The sequence below is a fragment of the Siphateles boraxobius genome, unplaced genomic scaffold (genome assembly GCF_051911475.1).
Source record: "Siphateles boraxobius isolate OS27281-9 unplaced genomic scaffold, OSU_SipBor_1 33, whole genome shotgun sequence".
Taxonomy (NCBI): Eukaryota; Metazoa; Chordata; class Actinopteri; order Cypriniformes; family Leuciscidae; genus Siphateles; species Siphateles boraxobius.
This window is the reverse complement of record NW_027508953.1, coordinates 6865255-6892787: the sequence shown is the minus strand read 5'-3', so window position 1 is coordinate 6892787 and position 27533 is coordinate 6865255. Positions and strand designations below refer to the sequence as shown.

General features: G+C 37.4%; 1 protein-coding gene and 1 pseudogene across 5 annotated transcripts in view; both read right to left on the bottom strand.

Moving 5' to 3' along the window:
* Window positions 1–558: 558 nt before the first annotated feature.
* Window positions 559–8784, bottom strand: LOC143701472 (uncharacterized; annotated as a pseudogene). The gene is made up of 18 exons (XR_013190116.1): window positions 8652–8784; window positions 8475–8534; window positions 8144–8285; window positions 7945–8049; window positions 6783–6857; window positions 6620–6676; window positions 6371–6475; window positions 4001–4086; window positions 3719–3812; window positions 3544–3628; window positions 3367–3461; window positions 2223–2327; window positions 1796–1963; window positions 1606–1692; window positions 1331–1426; window positions 1068–1154; window positions 792–887; window positions 559–691 (listed from the first exon to the last, which is right to left on the bottom strand). The product of XR_013190116.1 is annotated as an uncharacterized LOC143701472 (transcript).
* A 1137-nt stretch (window positions 8785–9921) lies between these two features.
* Window positions 9922–27533, bottom strand: part of kmt2ba (lysine (K)-specific methyltransferase 2Ba) — a 30848-nt gene continuing 13236 nt past the window's right edge. For 2 of the 4 annotated variants that reach the window (XM_077195252.1, XM_077195254.1), the window contains exons 10-37: window positions 26583–26677; window positions 24907–25281; window positions 23676–23789; window positions 23367–23513; window positions 23090–23182; window positions 22850–22967; window positions 22419–22532; window positions 22148–22335; window positions 21915–22013; window positions 21541–21651; window positions 21311–21387; window positions 20326–20426; window positions 20159–20241; window positions 19946–20080; window positions 19710–19868; window positions 19505–19622; window positions 19350–19428; window positions 18883–19043; window positions 18576–18731; window positions 14519–16970; window positions 14003–14122; window positions 13804–13922; window positions 13568–13696; window positions 13205–13457; window positions 12981–13088; window positions 12681–12764; window positions 11876–12005; window positions 9922–11759 (exon numbers count right to left, since the gene is read on the bottom strand). In XM_077195252.1, the coding sequence (XP_077051367.1) occupies window positions 11484–11759; window positions 11876–12005; window positions 12681–12764; window positions 12981–13088; window positions 13205–13457; window positions 13568–13696; window positions 13804–13922; window positions 14003–14122; window positions 14519–16970; window positions 18576–18731; window positions 18883–19043; window positions 19350–19428; window positions 19505–19622; window positions 19710–19868; window positions 19946–20080; window positions 20159–20241; window positions 20326–20426; window positions 21311–21387; window positions 21541–21651; window positions 21915–22013; window positions 22148–22335; window positions 22419–22532; window positions 22850–22967; window positions 23090–23182; window positions 23367–23513; window positions 23676–23789; window positions 24907–25281; window positions 26583–26677 (6194 nt within the window). In that variant the 3' untranslated portion in view covers window positions 9922–11483. The remainder of the gene's footprint in view (window positions 11760–11875; window positions 12006–12680; window positions 12765–12980; window positions 13089–13204; window positions 13458–13567; window positions 13697–13803; window positions 13923–14002; window positions 14123–14518; window positions 16971–18575; window positions 18732–18882; window positions 19044–19349; window positions 19429–19504; window positions 19623–19709; window positions 19869–19945; window positions 20081–20158; window positions 20242–20325; window positions 20427–21310; window positions 21388–21540; window positions 21652–21914; window positions 22014–22147; window positions 22336–22418; window positions 22533–22849; window positions 22968–23089; window positions 23183–23366; window positions 23514–23675; window positions 23790–24906; window positions 25282–26582; window positions 26678–27533) is intronic. The other 2 variants (XM_077195255.1, XM_077195256.1) reach the window with 1 other exon arrangement.

Genomic DNA, 27533 nt, shown 5'->3' with positions numbered 1-27533 from the left:
ATTAATGTGTTCAGATGCTGGAAGATGTATAACAAATCTAAGTAAACAGTTTTTATCATGTAAAAACAAAATAAATCCTTTTTTTACTCTGTATTTAATTATGGAATTTTTTATTTTATTTTATTTTATTTCAATTACAGCCTGTTAAGTACTGTTAATAATACATTGCTTGTTTAATCCTACTTATTGACAGCAGCTGCAATCATGTGAAAGAATAAAAAAGGGTAATTGTGAGATGACTTTTCATCTCACAATTCTGACTTTTCTTTTTTCAATTTCAGGATATAAATTCAGAATTGTTGGACATATACATGCAATTGCGAGAAAATGTCAGAATAGTGAGCTGACTTTTATTCTTGGGGACTTTTATTCTCTCGAGTTCATATCTCACAATTCTGACTTTATTTATTAGAAATTTGAGTTAATATCTTGTAAATTCTGATTTTATAACTCACAATTGTGAGTTTAAGCTATATATCACAATTCGGACTTGCAATTCTGGGGGGAAAAAAGTCAGAATTGTGAGATTAAAAGTTGCAATTACCTTTTCTTTTTTCCTTTTTCTTTCTGTGGTGGAAACAAGCCTCTATACAATCCTGACATTTTATTCATAGAGAGATTTTACTCCACTAGCATATCCCAGACTTCATGAATCTTTATGTTTGTGCGATGCATTGACCTCTCGAAGGCACTGTGGGGGGAAAAAAATTGTGAAGATTGAATAAAAATGTATATTTATCTATATGGCTTCTGTTCAAATGCAAATATGGTATGAAAATTATAAATCTTACGTAGCAGTTGGATCAATAATTTCATCAAAGCCATCAACCAGATCAGTATACTGCTTCAGTTTCTCTAAGATCCGATGAATGGCTTGAACAAAGTTCCTTTATGATTAAAAAAAAAACTAGTCACATAAACTGATTTCAAAAAGATCAAACAAAGCTGAAATCATTCAATCAAAAAGGGGAGTGAAGAGATTACATGTCTCAACATATTTAGAGCAAAGTATTCATAAAGAAATAATTGTTCCTAAAATAACACTTGATCTGTCTTGTTCCTCTTACTTTGGTGCTTCTTCAAGCTGCTTTCGGGTAAATGCTTCACTTTTCAACAGTTCATTAATGACGACGCTCATCACTTGATTCCATTCACTGTAAAATATAAATTATACCATTTCTGATTGATTATTTGATTGCAAAAATCATACGCAAGAACATGCTAAATTTCCAACAAAGTGTCTCAGAATTAGGCGATGTTTTAACCAGATTTCCAACCTCCCCATACTGGACATATGAAGAATAAAAAGGATAAAAGTAACATTTCTTACTTCACTGATTGCTGGAGTTCAGTCTTATCAAAGCTGAAGAAATTTTCAATCCAGAGAAAATCGTTCCAAATTTTGAGGAACACTGTCCTAATTACGCTATAGCAAACAAAAGAAGATTATGAAGAGGAATATATTATATATGCATTACATACAGAGCACGAAGCATTAGTCTTCTAGATTAATAAGATCATACAACTTGTCTTTACTGAAAGGTGATCATATAACAAGATAATTTATTCACTGTTTGATTGTTGTTGTTTTTTACTTTCTCTTACCGCAAAGGCAGTAGTAGTTGATTATCTTCGCTCTTGGCTTTCTCATGTTTAATAACTCGATTAAGCAGATACAAAGTGTCCCTAATGCTGCCATACAAAAACGCCTGTCTGCAAGACAGAGAAAAACAAATAAAAACAATGTCTTACTATTTTAAGATTTACATATTAATTCAATAATATATAATTAAACATGAGCCATGCTTAATGTTCCTTACCTGAAAGTGGATCCCCTTCAAGAATAAGGGTTATGTGATTTACTTTGTGCAGAAACCTGTTGATCTCAGTAATCCCAAAGCCGACTTCAGAAAGTTTTCCATAAACAGGAAGAGAGTATACAACAGCGCTTTTGCCAGTAGCCCTGAACAAAATGGAGGGATCATCTTTGTTTTACCTTTGATGAGTCATTATTATCGACTAAATTCTCACAGAAGTTTATGAAGTATATCTACATGTTTACGTGTCATTAATAACTGAAACAACAGATGAACAACTTTTGAATCACAAACTGTTATTTCCTTAAGCTACTCACAAATCAAATCAAAAGTATCAGATACATGGTTACATATTCATTAATCACAAATCATGTTTAATTTCATGCAGTATAGATGTCCACTTGCCAGTTAGACTGATTGAATCTGTCCAAACCAAGAGCTTCATTTCCACGACTGTAATATTCCAGGGCCAAGGCATCAAAGAATTTATCAAAATGAAGTTTAGTCCAACTAGAAAAGAAAATTGGAATCAGTTACAGTAAAAAGACAAAGACAAATAAAAATTCCAGCCCTTGATTCTGATTGGTGGAGAACACATTCGATGCACATTCGAGTGTACACGTGACCTCATTAATGTTTAAATACATTTTTTTTATGGACTAACCGTTTTATAAAATCAAGAACTGTAAACCACTGTTGACTTATTTACAACAGCGACATCTTTTTAATGGGAATGAAAGCGGGGCTGTGAGGGATAGACATTCATCTCTTCAGTGGGTTGTACTGTTATTTAATGTGTTTTTGGATTGTTCTGCTGATGAAAAACTCTGCAAAAATATCTTTCCAAGAAATTTCAGTAGATGAGAAAAACTCTAGATAACATGAGCACTGGAAAATTATAAGTGATCTGGGAGCTTTATACAGCGGATGCCATTGATAACACAGTAAGCCAATCCCTTACAGCCTCGCTTTCATACCTGTCATGGTGCTGCTCTGAATAAGGTCTATTGCTTTATTTAACAACATTCAACAGAAGCCCTGAATCACATGTATCGAACTGTCCTGTAGAGCGTATCTTCAACCAGCTCCAGAACACATGGCTGGATTAGCTTGATTCGCTGGTTCAGGTGTGCTTAATTAAGGTTGGAGCAAAACCCCAATTAAATACAAAGGACCGTGGCACTCCAGGACGGATAAATGGACATGGTAATGGTTTAAAAAATATATTTAAATCCTTTTGTGTTCGCTTGCAAAACTTTTGCTTCTCTCTCAACAGTATTGCATTCCTCCAAAAAAAAAACTTGACTTTCACTCACAAAACTTTGGCATCCCCCCAGAGAAACTTTGCGTTCACTCGTAAAACTTTTGTGATGGAAGGTGGGAGGAAAAACTATATTTCTCGGGGGAACACAATAGAAGGATCATGATAGTTTTAATGATAATTATGAAATAGTTTTAGTTGCCTGAAAGGATGAGAAATGCCAAGGTATAACTATTAATTATGTAGTGGTTTAAATGACATTTGTAATATTCAACATGTCTTCCTTACTTCAAAAGACCATGCCTTGTATCCGGGTCTAAAAGCACATGATACTTTTCACTTGTGTTTCTCAACTCAATCAGCTCTGCCCATTGCCTGTAACATACAAAATTCAGGCATTTTTTTAATGCTCATTTTACTTTATATTTATCAACCTGTCAATCAGTAGCATAGTCTTACTTCATAATCCAAGTATTGCGCATGGAACGACGGCTTTGCAGTGTGTTTCAAAACTTCATCCCAGTAAAAAACAATCAGTCCAGATGCGGTTCTAGGAAACACAGAAGACAATTTTTTTTATTTAAAGATGTCATTAAGTAAAATATTGAAGTTTGGAATTAATATTAACAAAGGTTCTTACCTTAATGATGTAAGGAAATCATTCTTCTCTTTTTGCCTTTCCAAAACTGAAATTTCAAAGGCTTTCTTTCTAATCTGATCCATAACTATCTGCACTCCTCGGAAGAGACAACAAGTGGTTAAAATTACACTTTATGAAATGTAATAATTTTTTGTCATGGGCTTATGTATGCATTTTAGCCCAACACTTAATTTTGGAGGACAATAATATAAAATGCATTTTATTGCATCATTAATCCATAGTTGCTATTTGCTTTAACAGCATGGCTTTAAAACAGCTCTTACTCCTCATGAAGTTGGTTAAAATCTATTTTTCCGATGTCCAAAACAGTATCCACCCCAGCTTCGAGCATGTTCACCAGCCGGGATCTCAACCACCCTTTTAAATCAGTCAAAATACAGAATGTCACCTTTTAATATGCTATACTTAAAAACTATAAGTAAAATTACTTTGTAGTACAATGCATGTTTTACTAACACCGTGTCTACACTAGATGTGAACGGTGCAATGCGAAGCGCCAAACGATAATAGAAACCATTAAAATCAGTGATGTTGTCTACACTCAGCACAGCGTGACAGAACAAATTCCCAACAGTAAACTGATGCCTCGTTCAATTTATGACATACTCCATCCACCCACGATATTTCTAATAGGAATGACAAATGGATTTGTAACGGTAACTTTTTCGAGATGCGACACGTCAACGGTTGTGTCCGGTGTTGACACGGTGTAATCATCACAGAATCTCATGGAGCCCCTAAAAAGACATGGTGATGGGAAAAAATTTGAGATGGGAGAAAAAAATATATGTCAATGCTTTAGCGTTCCCTGGTGTAAGCCTGTTTATTGGTCCAATGAGGGTTTCCAATAATACAGGTGAAGGTCTCTGCGTGTTACTGTCTTTTCTCGCGGCAAAGTATTTTTGGTTAAATGCAATACATTTTCTCATATGTATTTTCTCGTTATTTCATCTGACTCCATAAATGAAAAAGGTTTAAATGATATCGGTGTATCATTAAATGTGAGTGAATGTTTTACTATTCTTTTAACTCTTGAATGAAAATAATGTCAATTAGAATAATCAAATATCACAATTTAATATGTCAGGTAAATGTATCATTACAATTTCATAATCAATTCAAAGATAGTCAATGCAAAACATCAAATGCTCTAGAACAAAGAGGAAAAATGTTTACCCGACAAAGACATACATGAATGCTGAGTCTCGGCGTCCCTCAGCATTCACGAGCTGATCTGAGATACAGAAAAGGCCCCGAGCTCTCGCTACGTTTCATTATATACCCAGACCTCATTTCAGATCTAAATATCATCCACAGTGGAAATTTACCTGTAAATCACCATTTGCTAGCAGTGGAAAATTAGCATTCAATCAAATGGTCAGAAGGTGTTAACTCAAAGACACACCCTCCAGCGTGGAAGATATTTCTAAACTTCTTAAGAACTTTATTACCTTTTGTTTTACTTCTTTGGTAATTAGACATTTGTACTAGTCGCACCGAGACATTTAAAATAATATCAAACATGTATAAAACTCTATGATAATCATTCACATTAAACCATTTAGATTCTTGTGTGAGTTTGGGAGATCTCTGCCAGGATGAAGAATGGGGGAAAGAAATGTAGATTAGGATGAGGGAGGTGAGATCTTCGTCTCAATAGTGCATGAGGGGGAGTTCCAATGTTAACTTCCTTTGTTTTCTCAGAGAGTGGCCCTCTCTTAAAGTCCTTCCAGTTTTTCCAGTCTTACACTGGCAAAACTTTTGCGTTTCCTGAGAAACTTACTGTTCGCTCACAAAACCTTAGTGTTCCCTCGCGAAGTTTTGCGTTTCCTGAGAAACTTAGCGTTCACTCGCAAAACCTTTGCGTTCCCTCGAGAAACTTTTGCGTTCTCCCATAAGAAATGTTGCTTACACTCGCAAAAAGTTTGCGTTCCCCTGAGAAACTCAGTATTCGCTCGCAACACTTTTGAGTTTCCCAAAGAAACTTGCTTTCACTCGCAAAACCGCCGAATTCCCTCGCAAAACCTTTGCGTTCCCTTCGAGAAACTTTTGCGTTCTCCCATAAGAAACTTTGCGTTCCCTCACAAAGGTTTTGCTTCCCCCCCCCGAGAAACTCAGTATTTGCTCGCAAAACCTTTGCATTCCCTTGAAAAACTTTTGCGTTCCCCCAAAAATGTGTTGCTTTTGCTCGTAAAACCTTTGTGTTCCCTCTCAAAAGTTTTGCGTTCCCCCGAGAAACTCAGTATTTGCTCACAAAATCTTTGCGTTCCCTCAAAAGTTTTGCGTTCCCCCGAGAAACTCCGTATTCGCTCGCATAACCTTTGCATTCCCTCGCAAAACTTTTGCGTTCCCCCAAGAAACTTTGCTTTCGCTTGCAAAACTGTTGCATTCCCTCGCAAAAGCTTTGCGTTGCCCCGAGAAACGTTGTGTTCCTTCAAGACACGTTGCTTTCGCTCGCAAAACCTCTGGAAGAGAACGCAAAAGCATTGACATTATTTTTCCTCCCATCTCATAGGTTTTCCTTCACCATGTCCCTTTAGAGGCTCCGTAGAATCTGCGCATAGCTTATTGCTGATAATATTTTAAATACAACATTAAACAAGTTTAAATTAAATTATAGAGAGGTCCTACGCCTTGGCCAGAAGGTAACTGAAGAACTCCATGGGTTTACTGTAGATTGGAGGGGCTCCTGGAAATAGTATGACTACACTTCTCTGTAATAAACAAGTCAGATGAATAAATTAAGTTATGAGCAAAACAAAAGGTACATGGTGTGGATGGTGGATTTGTAAGGCCAGTGCACAATCACATCTTGGATAAGCACTTTGACAAAGGAACACTGGATCTTGTGTTCTCCACTCTCAAAGAACACATGCTTACTTCCAGATCTCCACCATCGTCTCGTTTTTAAAGCTCTGGCGGTAGATGTTTAAATACCTGTAGAGCACATTCATAGGTATTATATTGGGATTCCGAGAACTTGTCAGAAGTAAACGAGATCCTTTAGTGTTTTAAGAATGTGTAAATATGATAAAGCTCTTACGGAAAGAACATTTTGTCAACAATCTCCTTGATCGATGCCGCAAATGTACCAGCAGCCATGAACTGAAAAAATCTCCTGTAAAATAAAGAACAGGTAATATAAATATTTTTTTTAAATCACTAAAAATCAAAATAAGACAAATTTGTTCTTTATCTAATAATTGTGACCAGTTCTAACTATAACCATGAGGTTCTAGAAATCCGTCTATCTCATTATAATTGTTCTAAGTGAATAGCAGAGTAAGTCCACACCACAACTATAACAATAGCGGAAGCAGAGGAAAGATATTGGTCTAAATTATTCTTATTTTGTCTTCTGGAATCAGGGTTTAAACAACAATTAATATTCAGGGACATTATCGATTTAACTGCCCTGACACTATCGGTGGAGAACAAAATTTGAACTGAATTGAGCTGGATAATGACACTAATTGAGCTAAATAATGAAACCATTGTCTTCCATAGAGATGATTATAGCTGAATTTAAATGGTTTCATATATGATGAACTTTGCAACATTGACACTGTTATTGAATTGTCTTGAGGAGAACAATAACACTAATTTCTGAAGATCTGCTTTACAGCTGAAATTTAATTGGTTTCATAATTGATTAACTTTACGTTAACGCTCTTATTTTCCTGTTTATTAAAAGTAAAGGTGCTTTGAGACGATATTTAAAGTGCTGTATATAAATAAATGTGTCTTAAATAAATGTGAGACAAGTAAATATCTTCTGAAGCTTCTTAAGTGCAGTACTAAACAAAACAAATAAAGATCTTTAAACAAAACACAAACAGTTCACACCAATCATTCTGTTCAAAAGTTTACACCCCTGTTTTGCCTTTTTGAACATCAATGAACGCTTGCACCTTTTGTAATAGTTAAGTATGAGTCCTCAGTGTGAAAAGATGGATCCCAAAATCATACAGTTACTGTTGGAAGGGGTTCAAGAAGGTGCAGGACCTTTTCTGTACAACAGTTTCACTGCTCAGGACAAAGAACTCATTAACATCTATCATAAAACATCCAGGTAACGACACAGTATTATGAATCATGCTAACTTTTCAACTGGTTCATTTGAGATTTATATTCATGACTTGTGCTTAGAATAAACATAACATTACTATCATTGCACAGTATTTGAGACTGTTGGACCGACTTACTGTGTTAATATATCTGACTTATCCTGGCTCCCGCTAGCACTCTCTGTATTTTTCATTGGTTTTGCAAACTCTCTTAACGATTTCACCAATCTTTGGACAGTGATCCTGTTAAAATAGAAAAAGTTTATGATCAGGAAGCTGTTGAACCTACATATCAGTAGCAGACACTTTAAGGTACATTATCCACTGCTCGTCTCACCTAGATTTCCTGAACTGATCATCTCTCACTATTTTCTCGGTAACGTTTCTGACTTTGTCCAGGAAGTCTAAAAAGCCTACAGTCCCAGAGTTGAGGATTTGTTCTCTTAAATCACGATGTGATAGATTAGCACTCTGCACACCTTCAAAACAAAGACAGAATCATTAAAAAAAACTACAAGAAGAATTACTATCACAAAAGACAATGTCAACAATTTTCAATATGTCCAGAACATTATTGTTAGAGCTATCACAGGAATGCTGCTTTTGTCTATTAAAGTTTAAAGGTTGATTTTAATTCTTCAACCACAATAAGAGGGAAAACAACGTACCGTAGCAGCAGAGAAATGCAGTTAAACTTACAACAGCCAAAACCTTAATCATGTTTCCGTCTTATGCTGAAAGAGAGAAAAATAGAGTTAAGTAGGCTACTAAACATGCCAGAAAAGAATGAAAACCAATGGATGTGTACTTTTTACTGAATATTATTGACGACATAAGAGACAGACACTTATGTTTTGATCTGTGAGTCTGTGCACACTAAAATATCCTTTACTGTCTGAATCTTGGCTTACATGGGTCATTACATGACCAACCATCCACAGCAGAGCAAATGTGTGTACTTGTCAGCTCCAAGCAAGGCAAAAGGGTAGATGGGTAGCAAAATGGGTCTAAACAAACATTTAACTCTTAATATTTGAGTTAAGAATACCATCTTACTGTTGGTGTTATTTCAGGTTAAATTTCCAAATTGGAAAAAAAAAAATTGTACCTTGGATTAGTTTAGCAGGGACAAAATTGTTTTATTCAGTGGTATTTTAGAATCACTGACATACTATAATAGCTTTTTTTAATATTTTGAATTTGTATTTGGTTGTGTTTATGTCATTATTAGTAAGCACACTGACGAAGGCAAAGAGCCGAAACGTTTGTTAACTTTATCTCCTGTTTATAATAAAGGTTTTTTAGAGTGCAGACCTTTTTTGCATTTTTGGATTGATACATAGGTGTCAGCACCTAATTAGCTGGGAGAGCGCGGTGAGCCACCGTGAGCGTGTTGATTGGATTATTAGTAAAAAAAAAAAAATGTCTGTAGTTTTATATTTAAAAATTGTAGTTTATTTGTTCATTGTTTTAATTATTGTAGTACTTCAACTAAACAAAAATATGAATCGTCTTGGCAACCAGCTGACTTTTTTTAGTTTTTTTATGGTTTTAGTTATAGTTAATAATGAATCTGGTTGTGCCATCTGTTATATTATTAGTAGAAATAAACTGAACCATGGGAAAATGTTATAAAAAATTGCATTTCAAAATTGAAATATAAAATCAGATTGAATGATTCTGGTCAATTATCATACAGGTTTATGCTGAATGATAAATAATTGAAATGTAAATGTAATTAAATGAAATTACTATTATCTATATATATTAAATAACTATTAAATTATTATAATGAATTCTAATAAATATTTCAACTTTATAATAAATGTAATACTTTTTGACTTTCCCCCCCAAATTTAAAATGACCTTGCCCACTAATCCACCATTACTAAATAATAAATCTTATAAATGTTCTGATGAAAGTCAAAATAAATGGTTAATAAATCCAAATTAACTATTTGCAAGATTTTTAATGGGTCAAATCAAGTTAAAGTTAAAGGCAGAACGGAAGCCATTTTTTATTTAGTATAACATTCTGTAATACAGTAAACAGGATCAATTTAGTTTTCATGCCAACTTAAAATATTTAGAACAAAAAAAAATTCAAGAATGTACTTTGTTCAAATATCTTTGTATCTTTATTACATACAGAACATCATAAATAAAAAAAAGTGCGTAGAAAAATTTAACAGATTTAGAAATTCTTGTATACAACTATACACAAAGTTTCACTTTGAGTTGGATCACGTTCAGTGATGGAATCAAGCCTCAGTCTTCATTTTTAATAAGCACACTTCAATTCTGTACAAAAGCATGAGGGAAGAGGGATCCGGGAATTCCCTGGAAAAACAAACAAATTAAACAAACAACCCCTACAGTCACGTTGCATAAAATCAAAGCTATATGGGGATTATCCCAGCATAATTTTTACTATTGTTTGCACACTAACTTCACTAGCTGTCACTGGTTTACTGAGCTACTGAGGTAGTCAAACAAAATGGACATGAGAGTCGGCCTAAACGTGCTGCATGAGGAAAGGAACAAACGCATGGCTATTAGAAGCAAGTCGACTGTTTCAAGCTAAACCCGCCATTCATGAGTATGGGTTTGTATATTTCTATTTCATGTGCATGTTTTGATCAGGATGGGAGTTTTTTGAACATTTAACACTGCACAAGTAATCCTAATATGGAGAATATTACAATAGACCCCTCCAAAGTATAAAAGCACATAAAAACAGTGGGTTCTTAAAATCTATTTGTCAAAAAATTGGGCTTTGAGTGAAGTCTTATTTAGAAAGGTAATCTGTACATGACCCAGAATGCTGCAAAACTGTCTGTACATGCATTCAGAGCAAAGGTACTCGATCTTAAATTAACGTGGCAGGCAAGGGAATTTGTTTAGTTAGAATGTTGTTTTTAAAAGCATGTTCTAAGTGATGCATTCATTAGCACCCATGTAAAAAAAAACCACACTGTGAAATATACAAATGTAAATGTTCTGGAAGCATACAGGCTTCTGTTTATAAACTATGTTGCGTGGCAAGATTGTTCATAGTTCACCAAAATGTACATCTGTTCAGGAGAATATGTACAGTGCCAACATTTCTGATGGGGGAAAAATAGAGCAAAGATTATTAAGGTGCTATTGAGGACGACCCATCACAGGAACTCCTCCGATTCAGTAGCAAAAATAATCACACCCTTTGAAACTTCAGGGTATCTTCCACTATGAAAACCTCTGTACATTAGTTCTGACAGCTAAAGGATTCTTCCAGAAAAGATCTACTGTATTACCAGTGGCAAGATTTGAAAGGTATGCTGGGGAAAAGTAGCATAAGGACAGGTGAAGTAGTTAAGTAAAGGGTATTCGTTTGAGGTCACAATTTTTAATTGTTAAATCAAAGCAATCATCTGGCTCATCCAGTCCAGGACTTTCCAGGTTGTCGAATGTTAGGGTAGGAAATATAGCTCATACGAGGTAACAAATCAAGACGTGAGTGGTGGTCTAAAAACGCTACACACCTGGCCAATCAATATCAATATGGTGTATCCTTCATCTCCATACCCTCAAGCACCTGTAATGAGTGTCTTCCTTCAAAAATAGCCACCCATACCAAAATATCCCCTCCCAAACCTCCTATTTCCACCCATGTGCCAGAGTAAACCACGGTGACTTTAGTTCAGGTAGCGTCGGCAGCGCCGGGCCCCGCAATTACAGTGCAATTTGTTGTTTGCATCTTCAATGGGGAACTTGTAGTCATAGGTGAGCTCCTCTCCACGGTAAATCTTCCGCAGGGCGAAAATAACGATGTGCTTCTGACTCTCCACGTTGATGACTCTCGAATAACAGTTAGGGTCACAGGAGTGATTGATAAACCGCGCCGCGTTTCCATGCATGGTGGCATCCACCACATCGAAGTCGTCAATGCGAAACATGTAGCAGCCGATACCCTTTGAAGAGACAGAGGGAGGAAATAGACGTTAGAGGGTTAGGAAAGAAACAATTATATGAGATAAGCCTGGAGAAAACTGCAAAAGGATAAATTGATATTTTAAATCACATGTACCTTGCCATCATAGTATTTCTCCCTTTTGTCTGTGAGAACTGAGCGGATGACATTCCCAGCATACTCGATCACCATCTCCCCAGCCTCAATGTTCCTCTTGCAGAAAAGACCACGACCATGTATATCAGATCTATCATGGAGACAAGGAAATGTGGTTACTTTTCATCTAGTGTTAATTACGTTAACAAAATCTATGATGTTCATCGACGTCCTTTTTTCCATGACTAAAACGAGACGACACCAACGCCATTAAACAATAACTGTGAATATATTAACATGCAATATTGTTGACGAAAAGAGACGACACTAAAATGTAGTAAAGCCCCCAATTAGAGCCTTTCTCTTAAAAGGGTACATTTTCTACCTGGTGTTTTCCTTAATCTTCTCAATCTGGCAACCAAGCACACAATAATCTTTCTACACTGAGAATAAAGTGCGATCTTTGTTGAAATATTGTGCTTAAATGAAAAAAAAATCTCAAATGACCACAATCACTGTGATTATAATTTTGAGCAAAATAACCAGGATTATCAATTTAATGACGAAATTGTGACAAAGTTTTCATTGACTACACTTATGTGTCAAGACATTTAGTCGACTAAAACTTGGCAAAACAAAAACAGGACAAGGTTGACTTAATATGATAAAAAAATGTACATTTGACACAGGACTAAGACTAAAAGATTAAATTAAAAAACAGCTGACAAAATGAACACCATTTTCATCTTTAGAGATTGTTATGGGATTGGTTATTAGAAATTTTATGCAGCTAATTTTTGTCCTGTATCACTCTGGAAGGAATTACCTGTAAACTCCCACAGCTTCTTTGGAGGTTCTTTCCAAGTGTCTGAACCTCATAGCCACTGGCAACTCCGTACTAGTGGCTCTTCTAAAGGGAATTTGAAATGCCTGAATGAATACGTTATATATATACACTCTTGAGATTTATACATGCATACACACACACACTACCCTTCAAAAGTTTGGGTCAGAACGATTTTTGTTTAAGTTTCTGAAAAAAGTCTCTTATGAAGTAAAAAGTGTATTATATTCACGTTACTGTTCACATTCACATGTTTTATTCACATGTTGCTGAGTGTCTAACCTGCTGGATTTGAGCATAACATCATCCTCTTCATCATCACATGGCCTAGACTCAGGAAGCTGGCGATGTTGCGACGCCAGGAAATTAAACATATCAAAGGTAGATTTTCTGGAGAGTGAAAAAGGTAATTTTTGATTTCCAAACTTGAAAACTAACAAATCAAGTAACTCAGTCAATATGTGACAAAGGCTACATGAGTTCAGATAGTCTTTACTGATACTTACCGCACATAGACCTCTGCGCGGGCACAGCCACTGGGGTTGATAGGAAGCACCTCTTCTGGTACTTCATGCTGGTGGAAACGGAAACAGTGTTTCTGGCAGAGGGAAGCACCCTGCAACTGCTCCAGCAGGAAAAGCACAGCATCGTGGAGGACACCCAAAACCCTAGCACCGCTGACCCTGCTGATGGGCAACTGCTCCAGTCGACAGCCTATCCGTGCCTCCTGGACACCATCCATTACTGCCTTCCACGCCACTGAAGAAACACAGCGGAGGAAACTTAGTATAATGTGCCCAAGTATTATAGGAAGAAACCCAATTGCTTTTATTTTTCATGGTACCAGTACAAGATTTCTCGAAACTGACCATCCATGCTGTCGGCTTCTACGCTAAAACCATCCTCACTGGTAATTTGGAAACGCAAGTGGGGCTGATACAGACTGGCACATTTATCCTGCTTGCCAGGTGATGGGGAGTCTTCATCTGAACTCCAACCTGAAACAATTACAGATGCAGTAAACTTTTCATTGAAACTATTCATCGAATTAGTGTGACCAACTACAACAAATGTGTCTAAGGTCAAAGCCATATTTCATATTAACCTGCATAAGGGGCCCAGTCAGAAGAATCACTATGTTTTGAGCTCATACTTTGAGATTTACCACCATCTCGGGTGTCATTTTCCTGCGCCGCAGTGGGCTCCAAATTATTTGGAGTAATTCTAAAAAGAAGAAAAAGAAAATATTGTGATATTCTCTGGTAAAACATGACTAAATGTGATTTTAAATTCTCATTACTGACCTCTCTAGTTCAGCAACCTTGGATTCATCAATCTTCTGCTGGTCAAGAGACCCAGCATCAGGTTCGTCAAAGTCGAGCACATCCTTTACACTAGGGGCCTTTATTCTAACCCGATTTGATCTAAAAATTTGAAAATTAACGATTATTATTACATGATGAAAATAATTAACAAGAACATCCAGTTGAGATGTTCAATATGACATTTTTATCTGTCTTGATGAATTAAGATTTGGTTTATTATCAGGTCCACTGGTTTTTGTTCATGATTAGTCACTTTTGTGCATTGATAGATGTTATTCAGTGTAATGCATGTCTATGCAGAAAAACAGAAAATCTAACTTTCACAGTATTTACTATAACCTTTTATGGCACAAAAGGATAGCGTTACATCTGATGGACTGTTTACATGCTAAAAAACAGGAATTCCCCCTTCCAGATGATGGGTCTCTAAAATAATCTAAACCTAGACCAACGATTAGATCATCCTGACAGATTTGACTAAATATTCGTCCCTACCTGCTGTGGTCATCCAGGGAACAAGGATCTACTTGATCCAAGAAGTCAGTCCTGCATCTTTTCACACCAATTCGATCAGTTAATGAAGACACTCTCTTGATCTTGACTGGAGGTCTGGAGTGGGACAAGATGTTGGGTTGAGTTCGAAGACGACACACAGTAGATGATTCCTTCGATTCAGGAGAAAGGCGTTTATCAAGGTGGAGCTGAGAAGGGTTTGTGCCGATGGGACTTGCCATTTCGCGGTGACTTGCCATTGCTTTGTCGATTATGGCCTGGGCCATTTCCTTCCGCCCACCTTCAGAAATCAAGTCAGCTCTTTCTATCGTTGGACTGATACCGTGCAACTGGCTTCCAGGATAACTCTGAGGAATCCTCCTGATAAGCACCTGGGTTGACGGTGTTGCTCGATTGCTGCTGCTGCTATATGATATGATACGCGTTGGTGTGGTTTTGCCCAGACTAGTGTGAAGCTGCGGCACTGGTATCACCGTAACCTTAGGGACGGGTCGCTGGAGAACATTACTACTGTGGATTATCTTCGCAATCTGGCTGATTTGGGTATACGAGGGGGAATTAGCACTAGGTACTTGGTAGGTATTAGTCTGTGGGTTTTTCACTAGAATCTGTCCAGCACGGTTGACCAGAAGAACCTGAGGTGTAGAGGGTGTACCGGGCAAACACTGGAGCAGAGACTGTCCAGTCACTTGTTTTGGGGTGGCAATGCGTATGGCTATCGCACGACCCTTTGTGGATTCCTTCGGCAGAGCTCCGAAACCATTTATTACAGACGGTGCAGGAGTAAGCAGAGTTCCTTGCTGTGCAATGGAAAAGGTGGGAGAAGATGAGACAACACTGACGGGCATGGAGAGTGGCAGAGAGGTGGCAGTAGGTATGGCCATCTGGAGAGTTTTTGGTTGGGATCCAGGTTGTATAGTCACATAACGTCTTTTTGTCTGCATAGGTGGTGCAACAACATGAATTTTTCTAGTACCACTCATTGGCATGGCTGCTGCCAGATTCTCAACAGGCAACAAACCTCTCATTAAAACAGATTCATCCTTGTTTATTGGTAAGGAATCACTTGCCGCCTCAAGACGAGCAGCATTTTCTGTCAAGTCCAAAACTCTGCCGTCAACAGCGGATATAAAATTCCCACTGGCGTCGTCCAAGAACACCTCTTGCGAGCTCTCTGTTGATTCATTCTCCATCAAGACTACTTCTTGGCTCATCACAAGATCACCACCTTTGTAAATGATGGGGGTTGTTGCTTTCAATCCTTCTGTGAAGGGTGCTTCCTGTTGGTTGGATATGTCAGCGCTACGGTCAACAAGCGACTTTCCGCTCTCTTGTAAAGGACTTATTTCTTTTTTTTCACAAACCTGGTGAATGTTTTGAGTCTCTGGTTGAGCATTCTGATCAACAGAATCTGCTGTATGTGGATTTGCAATCGATTTTTGTGTGCAAACTAGCTGCCCGTCGCCAAGGGTTCTGCCCTTGTTTGGACTAGTGAGTTTTAATGGCTCAGTATCCTGACTACAAAAACTACTCCCTACTTCCTGAGTATCATCATCTGTGTTGGCTTCACCTGTATCGCTCTCCGAATCATTGTCAGCTCCATCCAGCTGCGAGATGGACCCTGAGTTAGAAAGGACAGCAAGACCTGCCTGCGTAGAGTCTTTGGCAGGCTCACGAACCACAACTGTGCGAGAGAAATTCAGATAATGGTCAGCAACATCATCATCTGTTTCCATCTGCATCTCTGAAGTCACAGGAGATGACAGATCATTCCTGCCCGTGATGTATTTGCAGGCTCCATCTTCCACATCTGCCTCACTACCTTGAGGGTCACAATCCAGAGCCACATTTTCATTGAGCAAAGCCTCATCAAATTCAAGCTTTGCGTTCAATACTGAGGCCAAAGCCACATCTGTGTCTGGATCAAAGTGCGCAGAAAGCAGTTCTTGATCCGACTTGTCAGATGTGGTGAGAATTCTGTGGCTTGGCGCACCTGCAGCCTCCTCTGGCTCTGACAAGGCAAAGAACTCCTGATCCACCTCGTCAGTTTTATGTGTTGTAGTTGTGAAAGGCTGTTGAAGTCGTGAGGAGTGGCGGACAGATGAAGGTGCAATCGAAGAGGGACTTTGGAGAGCTGCTTGTGGTGGAGAGGGTCCTGAGGTCATGCTAGATGGAGATAATGAAGGCCTCCCTCTTCGTCGAGGTGAAGTGGTGCTCATGAGGTTCTCGGTTGCACCAAGTGGTGAGACAGGGGGGCTGAATGAAAGTGACCTAGGGTGAATCGAGCTCCCTGATCGCAGAGCCATTGGGCCCGAAAGTACCACAGGGGGAGGAGAGGCATTTCGGCTACGTGTGGAAAGTCTCCTTGTTGCACGCCGTGTCTCATCAAGGTCACTGATGGTCAAAATGTGATGGGATGTGGAAACAGCATTTCCTGAGATGTTAATAGAACAACAGAAGATAAAGAGAAAATCAATCACTGCTCTTTAGTAGATTTAGAAGGATTAATCTATATTTATACAGTGTGAAGACTATGCAGGGTTGTTTACATTTGATAACTTTGTTGATAAAGACTTTGTTACATTTTTTTCTCAGTTATTATTTATTTCACAGGAATGCGTTATTTGTTAAGCTCTAAGGTGTTCCTTAACACCTCTAAAGGTGATGATACACAGGGCAACTTTTTGAGCAATGTTGCTTGGCAATCTTGCCGAGCGATTGTTGCTTGGGCACTTTCCCATTGAAAATGGGCAATAAAATTTCTATCTGTATAATTTAGATCGGTCGTGGGCCCTGTCTCTCATCTGGTTGTCCGTTGACGGCCACATTGCGCAGCAACATCGCCCAAAAAGTTGCCCTGTATATCATCACCTTAAGAGAGGGAATGGAATATGTTGCACATGTCGCATGCCACTAAATCACTGTCAGTTCATACTTTGTCATCTCTTAAATTTGAATTAGAGCTGCACGATTATCACAAAAATCATAATTGCCGATTATTCCCTTGAAATTGTAATTGCGATTATTAATTACGATTATCACAATTTACATTGAATATATATAGGCGTATTATAATACGTTTACACAAAAATTGTTAACACACACACAAGTAGGCTACTGTCCCCATTTACTTAACATACACATCAATTGTAAGAATGACTAGTAAAGACTACTAATAGATAAAAATTAGGACTATGCTAAAGCAATTAAATAGCAGTCCCAAACTAGTTTTTGTTAAAACAATGTTGATATGAGCCACCACAGTCATTTAAAAATATAAAAAATAAAACAAAGTGAAAATAAAGTGGCATTTTGGAGTTATGGAAATGACAGTTACCATGGTGAATACACAATACTAACAAGAACTGTTAATGAAACAGCTCCTGGTGAATAGAATGAAAATCATACCTGCATGCAAATCCTTCTTAGCTAACACGTGATTTATTGGTATTTTACTTTTATTTCGTGAGTTACTAATTTACATTGTAACGACGTTGCATGATCGTAGTTTCTTTTGCACTTTATACAGTGAAGCGATACACAGCACACGCCGTTGCATTTGCGCGTGCAATTGAAGAGTGCGATACGAGCACAGTATAACGGGACAGGACAGTAAAGTCCGTTTTTCTGAGGTGAAAGTCTTTTTATTTCAGCGTACACTTACGTCACTGCCTGGTATGTCATATTGTGCTGGGTTTTCTGAAGTAGTCGTGATTCGCCTCTCATAACATACTTAAGCTCTAAACACACACGCAGAGTGGATTTTCTTTTGTAATCGCGGCTTTGAACAATTATCTAATCATGGCATCCGTAATCGTAATCGCGGTTAGAAATTCTATTAATAGTGCAGCCCTAATTTGAATACTTATAATTTATAATCATTCGATTCACATGGATTTGTGATGGGTATGGAATGACATGAGGGTGAGTAAATGACAGATTTTTCTTTCTTTTTTTCATCATATTGAAATTTGATGTAACTTGATTTATTTGTATAATAAATGAATGGAGAACTTAAAAAATGATGGAAGAATCTTACCTGGGGAAGGTAATGGTCTGGACATTCCTCCTGCTGGTCTCCTATTGTGTGGATACCCAGGAGTCTTGCCTGCGACCCCTGAGTCCTGTTTAGACTTGGAGGGGGTATTGGGAGGAAGCTCAGGTGAAAAAGACTCGCTGTCTGTGCCATCCTCATCTACGAGATAGAAATGTGATTTTGAAAAATTAACACAAAGTACAAAGATTTTACACCATCCTGGCCAAAAACTGTACAGGCTATAAATTAAATGCTTAAATGTAAAAAACAACAACAATATGCATGTAGATAGATATACTTAAACACACACCATTGTGAACTTTTGGGCTGTGTACAATAGTGTGATTTTCTCCCTGGTCCACCAAGAAACAAGGAGTTTTGCACCGTGTTGAAGGTCGCACCTCTGTCACTTTACAAGTGTACCGACATCGCCTGCGAGGGTCAACAGTGCTCCAATACCATCTAGAACATCTGAGACCAGATCAAATTATGAGTACAGATTACTATGGAAAAATATCATCAAGCTGGAACAACTATTGCCTCTTAAAATAAACATTCATAGAGGGCTGAATGTGCAATCTGAACCTGATACTAGTTAACTGTTAACAATCAAAGTTCTGCTAAACTCTTTAATGTTTTTTTAATACCTTTTTGGACAATAATTGTACTACAAAAGGAATTATGTGACTAATGCTTTGATAACTGATCATCACCCGTATCAAATGAAAAGAATAATCATATGAAAGATTGAAAGTGATTTTAAACTTTGTTACTTACTGGTAACCAACTGGATACAATTTTCCAGAATTTGCAGACAGCTCCGTCAGAACACCGAGTTTTTGAATGTGTAGAGACCCTGCAAGGGTACATCATGAAAAATGTTGAATTCTCTCTTATTTTTAAACACCAAAAAAAAGGACCCGCTTACTCACCAATCATCACATTTACAGACTCTGGCTCTAATCCTGTTAGAAACTTCCTACGCAGACTGATTCCATCAAAATCAACATAGACCCTTCTGAGAACTTCAAACCCATTGCCTTGTTCAATCTACAAAAAGAAAAGCTTGTTTACATTCTTCTCACTACAATTATACAGTAACTGTAAAACATTAACAGTTTTGCTAAACATGCAAACCTTGTTGTCTATGAGATCACGGTGTTTGTAACAGTAGACTTTCTTATCACACTGGAAGACACAGTTGCTGGCACGAGCACACATGAAGTGGTAGTTACTCTGACACGAGGTGAGACAACAACCCACAGTCGCCCCTGTTTGGCCACAACTTTCACAGCGCTGGAAAAAAAAGGTACATTTAATAATATTTCCATTTTTTTCTACATATACACTATTCTTTATCAGTTGATGCTTACCATGAAGCGACCCCTGGCGACGGCACTGTGAACATGCAGCAAAGCCCCTTTGACGTCCTGCACTTCTGCCGACCACATGCAGCAGTTCACATGAGCCCATTCATTCTGTCCAATATTCAGCAGCCTACCAGCATCCTACACATATAATACAACTCAACTTAGTCCAACAGAATACTCATCCCAGAACACAGAACTGCTCAAGGTTTCACCTACATTCGGTTTGGCATCTCCATGTTGCTGACAGAGGGAGCACTGTCTTTCATCCATGAAAGACTGAGAGTTCACATCCTGCGGATCTGACGTTCATGGACAAAAATTAACAAAACAAGATACAAACAAGATTAAAGCATGCGCCATAAAGATAAAAACAATGTGCTTACCTTGAGATTTTGAGTGAGAGTTTTCTGGGTTCTGCTCTTTGAGCCATTGTGCATAACTGTGTTCATTGCTGGGGGGAATTACAGCTTCAGGAAGCATACCACTATGAAACAAAAGGGGCAAAATGAACCTTCACTTAAAAACATCACCAATAGAAAAACCTGAATACATGCAGCAGAGTGGTTCTCAACCAAGGGGGCCTCAAGAAGACTTAAAAGAAGATAAAACAAGCATGAAAATGAGCTAAAACAACTAAAAATTAAGACTTTTCTTATTATTCGGTAAGGGCTGTAATCAACCAAAGAAAAAATATTGGTCAAGTGAAGTCCTGTAATTTCGACTAAAAATCGACCTCGGTTTGGGGGGGAGAGATTAAAAATCGTTAGATTAATTAGCTGCACAGTACTTGGTATCCTTGTCCACCTAAAGTAATTAGAAATAAACATAAAAAACTAGTAGGCTATTTTCAGTATATTAAATCGTTTACCTAATTATTTGATTTCTATGATTTCCGAAAATAGTACTGTCAACTAGTGATATCAGCAACATAATTTAGACAATTGTTTAGACAATCATATGTTATATAATAACTGACAGACACTATCATTTCAGCCACTCTGTACATGTCCTCGCACAGAGCGAGGCTGTTTGGTTTTGGTTGTTTTAAGTCAAAAAGGTTGAGATCCACTGATTCCTAATTTAATTACACTCAAAGTTTTATACTGACTTTAAGGAATATGAATCATTAATAGATCTGTAGATAGTGCATAAAAGTGCTGTAGCAAATATACAAGCTTAACATTTCGGTTTGCAAACCCAACAGAACAACTGTCTTATAAACTCAGACTTGTAAACACATTTTTGTTGGTTACAATCAGAATGATGACTCATAGTTATTTTCGATGGTAATCGACAGTCTACAGTGCAACAAGTTGTTTAACCCGGAATACTTTATTGCTTTAAAAATAAGAAAAATTTGGTTCATACCGTGGAAATTCTTGCATATGAGAGTTCCATGTTCTGGGGTCCTGACTGTTAAACCAGCTAAATACTTGTTCTACTAGCTGCAAAGACAGAACAAAGACAAAATATGCACCAAAATGAACTACAGTCTGCAAATATCACTCATAAAATACCCATTGCTTTAAAATGTCCAATAACAGCTGAACTGAACACCAGCAGCTATTGTAGACCTACAGAAAGAAAAAAAATATTACCTTTATGTAATACAACTTGGCTTGGCTTGTGGGCCTTTGCTCCACTGGAAGATATTCTTCTTTTCTCAGCCTTTCCACTAACACCATCACCACATCCTCATGAAATGCTTTCTGAAAGGACAGAGTAAACAACATTTAGTTATTGTTTTATACCCATTTAACTGACACCAAATCTCTAAACTGATTTCCAACTTAAATATATTGATAGACTGACTAATTCAATGGTTCTTCTGCAAATGCATAGGAAAGACTTAGATTGAACATAAATTATACATATTGGATTATTAAGGATATAGAAAGTTAGTTACCACACAATTCTTCTTGAAAAACCCATTTATGTTGTCAACTTGTTTCACATGTATAAAAGATCTCACCAGTGAAGTGTACAGGTCATTCTCCAGCTTCTTCTCTATAGGATGTAAACAACAGCCTGACTGTTTCTTTACAACCTCAAAATCTGGACAGGCCTCACACTGTTCAGATACACACATAAAACACATTTGTTTCACCTTGACACTACAGAAGGGTGAACAGATAAATCATTCAAACGAAATTTTAAAGGGGACATTTTCTCACTACATACTCCACAGACCACTGAAAACCTCACCTGCGCACATACAAGGAGATGACACATGTTCGGAGAGCTCCTCAATCCATCCATGATCTTCTCTAGACCGTTCCTCAAAACAACCTGGACGACATCCTGCCAGCCACTGCGGAATTTCTTACTGCAGGGAGCACAGGAAAACACCAGGCTCTTCCCCCGCAGACGACAAAGGATCTCATGCAGATCATCTGAAGATGAAAAAGACAGGAAGGAAATACAGGACAGAGTGTACTGTGTGTAGGATCAGCAAGGCATTGAAAATGGATCTTACCTGTGAGCCCCTCACATTTGGGATGGACCCAGTGCGCACATCGGGCACACTGCATCATGCTGCTGTCAAACTCATGTTCCTCAAAGCACTTCAGACACACAGTGCAGAAGTTCCCTGAGAAATTACAATGCAAAATTCTTAGACATAAATCACACAAAACCATGAGTTAAACAAACTTTACATTTTAATATAAACAATTCGCAATAATAATATTAATGTTATTATTATTAAATTAACTGAATGAATATAATTAAATGAAAATAACCAATACAATCACATTTAAAGGTGCAGAAACTTTAGTATAGTTTGCTGAAAGGATGACTTGGCAAAAAAAAATACAGGGATGGAGGGATTAGATCTAATATTCATCCCTATATAGTCTGAATCTTCATACTGAACTATAATCTGAAAAGACTTTTGCATTGTCAAACCTTTGCTATGGAGTTTGCTACAGTCAGGGCAGAGGTCCAGCTCACTGTTCCAGGACAAGTCTGAGGACTTCCCAGGAGTCACACCGCAGCTCTTACACCTGATACACAGCATACAAATCTGCAAAGAAACAAAGAAAACTTTATCACTGTATGAATAATTAAAACGCAATGTCTGACAAACTAGGCGGAAATTAGAATGATGATTTTAGGACATTACCCTATGGCAGGGAGATAACTCACCCAAGAGGTGTTCATTTGTACAGATTTGGGATATGTGGGTCCTAAACAGGATGGATGGTAGCAGTACATGCATCTCTTGCACTGCAAAACTGGCTAAATGAGGAAGAACAGAATTTGATTTGTTGTGAAATATATGTACTTGCATGGCTCCTTTAATGTACGTTTACAATATTTTTCTCTTCTGCAATGTGAAAACTGTAGGTCTGATTAATTAGAAAAGTAATAACACACCTCCCTGACTATTCTTTATTAGTACAAAATGAAAAGCGTAATGCACCTTTGCTTGCTTGCTCTTGCGGCCACAAACATGGCAGAACTTGCAGCGTCTGCAACACCAGTTCTCCTTGTTCTCCTCCTTTGGGCAGTCGTCTGATGACAGGCAGAAACGGTGAAAAGGCTCACAGCACATCTGACAGTAGATCATCTGGTAAAAAGATCAATTAAACTCAAAATTAGATTTTAAAGGGCCATCTTTATTCTTCTGCAAATAATGAAATTTTGCTGTAGTACTGAGTTATGATAGAATATGAGGAATATGGATGATGATTCTATGGTATTTAGTGATGTATTGAGAGCTGGATCTTACATCATGTTGGCCTTTGCTGGCACAAAGCAGACACACAGACTGGGGCATGATGGGAACTGAAGTGAGAATACTTAATCCTCCCATCAACCACACATTCTGGATGTTACAGTCTTCCTGCATAAATTAACATTAAAATGTTGTTAATAAATTAAAGAGGCAGGAGAATAAAAACATTTGAGATCCACTTTTGGGAATTAAAAACAGCCTTAAAAACAGATCACCTAACAGCTTTTTAAATTTTTTTTATCAAATAAAAGAAGTGGGTAAAAGGGGTTATTGTCACAAAAACCATCAAGAACATTTCAGGCTCTAAGTCCACGTGATCCAGAAGTTGCAACCGACTTTAGTGTTGACGCATTTCCAAGTGAAACGGAATATTAAATAGAGGCGGGGTTTCACTTTAGCGCACCTACTCTCCATCCCTCGCTCAAAGCAGACTGACGGTTGGAGGGGAGTTCAACCCAAGCCGTCAAACTGACGTCATCAGAGAAGGAACGCCATTTTTTTCTGATTTTGATTAAAGATTACCACGACAAACATTTTTTCCTGTGTATTATCTTGCACAAATGAATTGTTCACCACACGACTAGTAAATGTGCGCCAATAAAAGCAAATAGGGTCAATTTTAATTTCATGATGACTTTAAATATCACCCCAAAACAAATTTAAATTAATTAATAAAATTAATTTAAATTTGACATAATTTACCAATATTTTAAATAAACTTATTCACCATTAGTTTTTTTTTACATAATTTAAAACATTTAAAAAGTACATACAACAAAAACAGATTTAATATATATTTTTTTCTATCCCGGTGGCGACTTCAACCTGAATGCATAGTGACTCATGGGGACCTCAATTTAGGTCCCCGTGAGGAAACAAGCTTATAAATCATACAGAGTGTGCGTTTTTTTTTTGTTTTCATGTAAAAATGCAGCAAGTTTTCTGTGATGGTAGGTTTAGGGGTAGGGTTAGTGTAAGGGAATAGAATATACAGTTTGTACAGAGAATAAAAACCATTACATCTATGGAGAGTCCCCACAAAGATAGCGAACCAGACATGAGTGTGTGTTTATAAAAGTTTGTTTAAAACTTTTATTATTTTTTTGTTTTATTTTTGGTGTTTTGAATGAACAATCTATTTTTTTAATCAATATTCATCTAAAACACTCCCCAAAAAACAGAGCTTTTGGTTTCATAGAAAACTCATAGAAATCTCAGCTCTGACCTTGAAGTCCACGCGAATCTTGTTCATCGTCCGCTGTGACAACTTGCCTCTCTGGGTGCAGCCATTGGCCAGTGGAGTCAGGACACTAGAAGGCGTGTGCTCCGCCGAACTCTGAGAATGAGTAAGAGAGGAGCAATGAAAAAAAGCTTGCTCCTCTTCCACCACCTCGCACATCACTTTCTGAGACTTTGTGGTGTCCGGGACTGCTACGCCCAACAAGGCCGCTTGCACAACACTGGCCGGTAGCCTTTCCAGCCGCAATAGCGGCTTGCGCTCAGGCTTGAGGGAGGGACTTCCTGTGGGGGTGAAGGGATGGTGGGGTGGTGCTCGAGGGTCCGATGATGATGATGATGATGAAGATGGTTCAAGTGGCTTCTGTATAAATGTCAAAAACACCAAGAGAATTGGGGGAATACGAGGGGACCAGTGTTATAGTAGATACAAGCCGGAAAAAGAATCGGGGAAGAGGACTGTCGCCAAACAGAGCATGAGAGGAAACAGAGGAAAGTACCCATTTCCATCACCATCAGATGTAGATGTTTAGAACAAAGGCAAGAGTACTACTAGTCAAACAGTGTCCTAGCCAGACAGAACATTATAAATGGTTATGATTATTTTGAGTTGAGATGAGGCAACCACAAAAAGCAATGTGCAACAAGACATTTATGTCACACGTTTGGGTTTTAATTTATCTCGCTGAGAAGGCGAGGACAGAAAAATTACTTGATGGCAGAATCTTGTCATGTAACACCTGGTTAGGACACACTGTTATGCTGTAGCTGCAGAGAGACGGGAAGAATTCATTCAAGAAAAGGGCAAGACCAGTTTTATTTTAAGGAGAGAAAGCCATTAGATAATTCCCGAATGCATTAAATTAGACAGAGGATAACAGGTGATTCAGGAATTGGATTGAGCTATAAGTGGTAGAACAAATTAAGGCTACACAAATAATCTAAACAAAACCAAAATCGCAATATGGCTAAGTGTGATTATGCAATGGCAAGGGCTGTGCTTTAATTAAATAAATATTTGTGTGGTTCAGTAAATTTTGCTTCACACAAACACATCTCCGCATAAGAGTTTGGGTCACTTATAATGTGCATTTGGTAATGCAATGTCCCAACCAATAAAATTAAATCTAGATGCACCTAAATGTTTTTTTAACCAAGATAGTTTAACATTAGAAAATGAAAAAATTAAGTTAAAATTAAAAATGTAAAAAATTTAACAATTTTAAAGTAAAATTATTATTATTGTTTTTTTTAAATACTTAATTTGTTTTATTTTAAAAAGAAATATAACCATATAAGTTAATATTTTCATTAAGTAGAAGAAATAATAATATTAGTTATTATTATTATTATTTTATAATTATATTGACATAAAAATCAAATTTTTGGCCAACTTGTGCAGCCCTGCAAACAGCCACAACAAGCTTGGAGCATGTTGACAATGAAAATAAAAAAAAGGATTCCCATAAAATTGTGTAGCCCTATACCAAAATATATCTTCCAGGGCTGTGTTTCTCAAAAGCATTGTGAGCCAAGTCTATTGTAGAGTCCATTGGTGGCAGTGGTTTTACGATCTACTTAGGCCTACAATGCTTTTGGGAAACTAACCCCAGGTTGATTAATTATACATTGTGGGATCATCAAAATGACAATGAGTTACTGTACCTTATCAATTCTGCGTTGGGCCCAAAATGCTCTGTAAAGCCCTTGCCTTTTCTGCTTTGTTGCTTCTTCTGGAGCAGTTACAGAGGTAGCCATGTCTAGAAAGAAGTTCAAAGTATTGGTTAAGTCTCAGGGACACTGGTTTCACAGAATTTCATTTTGGGCGGGTCCCATCTTAAAATGAAGGGGCTGCAATACATATAGGCTAGGGATGATAGCATAAACAACAGATCATTAAGATTCATACATTGTCATATCACGCACATGCAACGCTTCTGTGAAAGGAGAAAAATAGAAATACATACACGCATATGTAAAAGGAATAAATATAAACAAAATATATTTAATTTAAATACAGATTAACGAAAGAAAAAACTGCAACAGAAGTAGCCTATATGCGGAGTTTCGATTCATTTTTGTGACACGCACAGCTTCACGGAAAGGAAACCGAGATGGCAGACAGCGCACCCTGTTTTTCTTTATTTTACAAAAGCACAATGTTTTGTTTTTATTGTGAGTGTACAGTACAGTTTCGAATTATGTCTTACTCTTATCTGTATGACCATAACGGACTGAGTATTTTAAGGTTTATTCGCTGTTATAATGAGACAAAATCATTTGGCATTGTGTAGATTTGTGTCGTGGAAGTCTCACTACTACAGTCCAGTGATGAAATATGCATGTCCTGGAAATGGGAAGCCTCAGGCAGAGATGTATAGTGACGAAGTAGAACTACTTCACTACTGTGCTTAAGTACTAAAAGGTATCTGTACTCTACTAGAGTATTATTTTTTTCTCCTACTTCCACTTTTACTTCAGTACATATTTTCGATGAGTTTAATACTTTTACTCTGATACATTTTTTTTTGTGCTGCATCGTTACTCGTTACAATTATAAAAATGTTACGAATCATTACAAACCCAAATAATCACTGCCAGAGCAGTAGCTTTGAT